At 44.0% G+C, this 6000-nt stretch overlaps 1 protein-coding gene across 15 annotated transcripts in view; it reads right to left on the bottom strand.

Annotated features, from left to right (window-relative positions):
* Positions 1 to 2487: 2487 nt before the first annotated feature.
* TJP2 (tight junction protein 2) overlaps positions 2488 to 6000 on the bottom strand; it is a 49171-nt gene continuing 45658 nt past the window's right edge. For all 15 annotated transcript variants that reach the window (XM_014869239.2, XM_014869330.2, XM_088156775.1 and 12 more), the window contains 4 exons: positions 5713 to 5823; positions 4389 to 4730; positions 3869 to 3954; positions 2488 to 3418 (listed from right to left, as the gene is read on the bottom strand). In XM_014869239.2, the coding sequence (XP_014724725.2) occupies positions 3244 to 3418; positions 3869 to 3954; positions 4389 to 4730; positions 5713 to 5823 (714 nt within the window). In that variant the 3' untranslated portion in view covers positions 2488 to 3243. The remainder of the gene's footprint in view (positions 3419 to 3868; positions 3955 to 4388; positions 4731 to 5712; positions 5824 to 6000) is intronic.

Raw genomic sequence — 6000 nt, 5'->3', positions numbered from 1 at the left:
CAGGAGAGTTCTGTAAGGTCATCCCAAACTCTTCTCCAGGCTGACCAGCCACAGCTGCCTCAGCCTTTTGTCATAAGAGAGTTGCTCCATTCCCCACATCACCTTCATGGCTCTCCTCTCGAGTCTCTCCAACAGGTCCATGTCCTTCCTGTGCTGGGACCCCAGAGCTGGATGCAGCCCTGCAGGTGGGGTCTCACAGAGCAGAGGGGCAGAATCCCCTCCCTGCCCTGCTGCCCACGCTGCTTTGGATGCAGCCCAGCACATGTTTGTTTTCTGGTCGGTGAGTGCACACTGTTACCTCGTGTTCAAGTTTTCAGCCATGAGAACTTACAAGTCCTCCTCTCCATGAGTTCCCTTCCCACTGTGTACTCATGTCTGGGATTGCCCTGGTCCATGTGCAGCACCTTGCACTTGGACTTGTCGAACTACATGGGCTTCTCGTGGGCCCACTTCTCAGGTTTTTCCACGTTCCTCTGGATGGCATCCCATCCTTTTGCTTTTGCACATGCAGCAGCCAGTTTCATGTAATCTGCAAACCTGCTGAGCAGCACTCGATGCTCACTGTGTCATTTACAAAGATCTTGTCTTCCAGCTCAGGGGGCCGAGCACCCAGAGAGCAACTGCTCTCACTGTTCCAGCCTGAGGCACAAAAAGACATTCAGTAGCTCAGCCTTTGCCTCATCACTTGTCACAGCGTTTCCCCATGAATCCAAGAGTTCCGCCTCTTCATCCTGGTTGAGATGGACGATCCCTGAGTGAGTGAGGGCCGGGAAGCGAGGGAGGGAGCTGTGATGATGCCGCACACGTCCCGTCCGCCCGTCCCAAAGGCCACGGCCCGGGCTGCGGTGGGAGCCGGGCAGCTCCGGTGGCAGCGGTACCGCAGCACGGGCTGGGCTCGAACAGCTCCTCTAGGAGAGACCCCTCAGCTCTGTTACACTGCACTTAAATCCGTATATTTCACATGTTCTGTGTTATATCGGTATCTGCTTTATTAATGATCTGGAAAGGGATCAAGTGCCCCCTCAGTGAGTTTTTGGGTGACACCAAGTTGGGCAGGTGTTGATCTTCTCGAGGGTAGAAAGGCTCTGCAGAGGGCTCTGGACAGGCTGGACAGATGGGCCAAGGCCAGGGGTATGAGGCTTAACACGGCCAAGGGCCAGGCCTGCCCGTGCGAATGCCCCTCGTGTTGGGTCACAGCAACCCCAAGCAGTGCCAGAGGCTGACACCAGAGTGGCTGGAAAACTGCCCTGTGGAAAAGGACCTGGGGGTGCTGGTCAGCAGCAGCTGAACGTGAGCCAGCTGTGCCCAGGTGGCCAAGAAGGCCAATGGCACTCTGGCCTGGATGAGCAGGAGCAGGGCACTGATTGTCCCCCAGTACTGGGCACTGGTGAGGCCACACCTTGAGTGCTGTGCCCAGCTCTGGGCCCCCACTGCAGGACAGACAGTGAGGTGGTGGAGTGTCCAGAGAAGGGCAAGGGAGCTGAGGAAGCATCTGGAGCACAAGTCCTGTCAGGAGTAGCTGGAGGTGTTTAGTCTGCAGAAAAGGAGGCCCATGGGGGTCTCTACAAGGAGGCTGGTAGTGAGGTGGGGGTCAGTCTCTTCTCCCAGGTAACAGTGACAAGACAAGAGGAAATGGGCTCAAGTTGCACCAGGGGAGGTTCGGACTGGGAGCTAGGAAAAATCTGTTCACAGAAAGGGCTGCCAGGCTGCCCAAGGGAAGTGGTTGAGTCACCATCTTCGTAGGAATTTAAAAGACGTGCAGATGTGGTAAGGACATGGTTCAGTGGTGCATTTGGCACTGTTGATTTCACGGCTGGACTTGATGATCTTAGGATTTTCCAATCTAAATTATTCTAATTTGAGCAGCACAAGTTTCCTCACCCTATTGCTTTGACAAGAAAATTCTACCTTTTTTAAGAGTGTCACAGAATCATGGCCTTCCTGAGTCGGAAGGGAGCCTGCACAGGATCATCCCCAAGAGTCACACCATGTGCCTGAGAGCATTGTCCCAGTGCTTCTTGAACTCTGTCAGGCTGGTGCTGTGACCACTGCCCTGCCCTGGGGAGCCTGTAACAGTCAGTGCTGAACCACCCTCCCAATGAAGAATATTCTCTGAATAGAGAATATAATGGTTAGGGTTGGACGGCACTTTATTTTCAGAAGACCATTAGAAAACCATCTTTCATATTGTATGATCAAAAGAAAGACACTTTTAATAATTTTATTGTGTAAGGCTAAACAGCAGAAATGGTGAGGCAAAACTTAATATTCTAAAAGGTAAGTCCCTTGCAGGAATGCTATTGTTTTGCACCAGTTTTAAATCACAGGAGATTTAAAATTATGCTTAGAACGGTGTGAAGCACATCGATAGTGATGCTTCCCAGTTACTTGAACAGAAGGAGAAGAGACCCTGAACTGAAACAGTATACTCAAGAAGTCAGCAAATCTAGACTAATACTGTTGAAAAGAAAAATGAAATAGACAAGGTTTGTCTAGAATATATACTTTATTATTTGCAGTCTGTGTAAATTTTAATATGTGACTGAATTTTCTACACCATTTTCTCTTTTTAAGCACATCCTGGTCTTTTCCAACCACCCAGTCAACTGCATCCTTAATATGTACAGTCAGTATTTATGAATATTGCATATGCATCTATGAACTTAGAAAAATAACATGCAAGGAAAATTGTTACCATGAAACTGATAAAAAATAAAGATAGGTAAAACAGTCAATCCCCTTTTTAGTGTGTTATGGCTTTGCACCAAGTATCAGATGTCAAAACAAACAGCTTCAGATGCTTCTTGTTAAAGGCACTTACTGTTCTTCAAATACACTTTCACATTTAGTTTCTATTGCATTAGGAAGTGTGTCTCTGGGATCATACTTTCATAACACAGCAGAGAACAGTCCAAAAAGGCAACATTAATAAAAAGGAAAAAAGAGGGCTTATATTAGAATATGAAAATGCCAAGAATTAACACAAACTTTAAGGATTTGGTCCTTATAAAACAGGCAACAGCATTCAGGCAATAGTGATTTCTTTTCATAGACGCTGACAAAATAATATCCCCAAAAAATGAACTCTTCCAGTTCCAGTGTATAGATATGTCTGAGTTGAGTAGCGTACCCTCTAACACCACCCCCAGTAAAAATGCAGCTTTTCAAGACTAACTACTGTTCCACTTTGGCTGTGAAGGAAGAAACCTCAGAAGAGTGTTAGCCATGGACATGCTAGCAGGCCTACAACTCCGTGTCCCTGTATCTGGAAGGCTGTCCATAATAGCCTTTCTTAGAGTGGTCTGCCAGCTGCCGGCGGTATTCCTCCTCCTCCTCCTCCTCTGCTTCGCTGCCGTAACTGACACGATTCTCCAGGTAAGGTCTGACAGGAGCCTTCTGGGGCTCTGGAGGCCTGGAGCTAACAAGGAAAGAGAAAGAGATCATGTCTATTCCCATTATGAAAAACTGAAAAATAGTTGTGCTTAGTATCTGCTTTATGGCCACATACAGCTTAGAAAGGAAGATGGAGCAAATGAAACTCCTTCTAGCCAATAAAAAAACTGCATGACTATGGTAAACCTATCTGCAAATACTTCCCTGAAAGCCTATAGTGTTTCTTCATCAATTACTCAAATACTATAAATGATCTCACTATGAATGAACTAAAAGAAAAAAAAATCCTGAAATGAGTTCACTGAAGAGTTTGCTAAAGTTCAGCCCTACCTTTACAATAATCTTTAAGGCACCACAACAAAATGATATACCAAGGCAGGATGACTTGTATGAATAAAAATTGGGAAGATCAGTTTTCCTCCTGCCAGCAAAGTCAAGAATCAACACAGAATGCTTGGAACTGGATACACCTTACCTCATTGGCTGGGGCCAGTTCTGTTCTGACTTCTGTGTTTTGACAGGGACAGCATAAATATCTGGATGCTTCTGGGCTATTTCAAGCTTTAGAAGAAAGTAGAAGAAAATAATTGTTCTTTTTAATTCTTCCATTAGGGATCCTATATTAGTATCTAGGATCTAGCAGGTCACTGCTACATCTGAAACAATTAAAGCACGAAGTGGTAACATCTTATATTGATATTCCTACAATTATATAACCCTTTTCTAGCGTAGTAGTTGAAATTCTCACACTTGAGAACAATGGGCTTCCAAAAGCAACAGGATTAGGTTTCTAAAGTTACAACAGGAAACCTTAAAATATAACCAACCCCTTTTTATACACAAATATACACAACGAGTGAGAGCATGTCCCTGTAGTTTCCCAAACTTCTCCTTCCAAAAGCAACACACCACAAAGGGCATGATTTTAGTTTTCAGGACTCTGGCTGTTCTAGAGGTTGCAAAGCACAGGGAGGGGGAAAGGCATCTCTTCATACCCTAGCATTTTGGGCCTCTTGTAGCTCTTGCATTCTTTGCATCCTTGCCTTGTGATCCATCTCCTCAAATATTTTTACTTTCCTCAGTACTGATTTTGGAGTATTTTCTTGTTCACTTCCTTCTTCTTCCAATTTTGCCTCCTCCCCCTCCTCCTCTGCAGGCAGGACTGCTGGCTGGGAGTTTCTCAGAATGGGACGCCCAAAGACAGGTTTCACAGAAACAGGTGGTGGCGCTGCTTTAGCTGGTACAGTTGAAATCTCACTGCTGACAGCAACATTACTTGATCTGGAGTCATAGCTCTTGGGGAAGTCATATGGATCCTCTTTGTTTTGTAACTTTCCCTGCAAGTATAAACCCCACAAAGTTTATATCAGCAACTGTATAATTTTAGTTTCAAAAGAAAGCTTTAACCTGAAAGTAGTCACTTTGCCTATTTAACAGGGTGAATCTTCATATGATGTAACACTTCAAAGATATTTGAACTGCTGCAACATTTTGGGCATATGTCCATAGACTACACATCAGGCTATAGAAGACCAGGACATTTAGACCTTTTAGAAATTTGTTTATCCTATTTGTTAAGGATTACCAGAGCTACATGTGTTTGAGCACAGCACAGAGAAAACTGATGCCCCAAATAATTTTTCACTACTGCTTAATATGGAGTATCATGATCTAAAATTTAGAAGTGCATAGAACCCAATTTTGTTTTATACTCAGCTTTTCTTTTCCCTGCGCATGTCCTCCTCTGGCCTATCTTCATTGTCAAGGTACACTTGGGCTGTATTTTAAATATTTAGCATATATGAAAGAAAGGACTTCAGGGTCAGGTGAATTCAGAAATTTCTAAAATAGAACTTTATATCCAAACACTAATTTTTTTTCCCTCTTACATCATTCCTGCGCAATGTTTGAACAAACAGTTAACATAAATTTCTTGTGATGGTCAGGTGGTAGATTCTGATTTTGTGCTTCACCGTAATAGCCATCAAGTATGTTTTTCCTGGTGATTAGCCTGCTTTTGATCTTGCTGAGCTAAAAAAGTGCCTCTCAGTTTGCTAGTAGACACCAAAAGGAGTTTACTTTCTTATTCCATATGGAAATTATATATTAGAGATCACACGTATTTGAGAAGAACTGTTATCCAGTAAGTCTTCTTTCTGCTTGATCCTGCAACACTTTCCAGTCATCTCTTCTGTCAACTCTTCATATGTTTTCTAGCCTCTGACAATGCCTATTGCTCCTTCCAATCTGCCACCCTGGAGATTTCTCCAGAAACAGGATGTTTGTATTTTGTATTCAGAGTTGCTTTTACAAATTTACCTTAGGTGGTTCAGGCTTGAATGCTGGAGGTGGACTTGGTTCTCTAAGGATCTCCCTGCTACCAGCTTTTCTCAACTGAGCCCGTGGTTCTGGAGTAAACTTTTTCAAACTCTATGAAAGAAAGTAGATAAAATCACTGCAGTAGCCACTAATTCAGTCATTTTCCCCCTCTCTCAAATTTATAATTTTGGGAACAGCAAACAGGAGTCAAAATTTAAGGCAGAAAAGCAGAGCTATTATTATTTTCCTCTTCACAGTGTAGCTCTAAAACACTATCAACAACAGGCT

The sequence above is a fragment of the Sturnus vulgaris genome, chromosome Z (assembly GCF_052056855.1).
Source record: "Sturnus vulgaris isolate bStuVul1 chromosome Z, bStuVul1.hap1, whole genome shotgun sequence".
Lineage (NCBI taxonomy): Eukaryota > Metazoa > Chordata > Aves > Passeriformes > Sturnidae > Sturnus > Sturnus vulgaris.
This window is presented reverse-complemented; position numbering and strand designations above follow the sequence as displayed.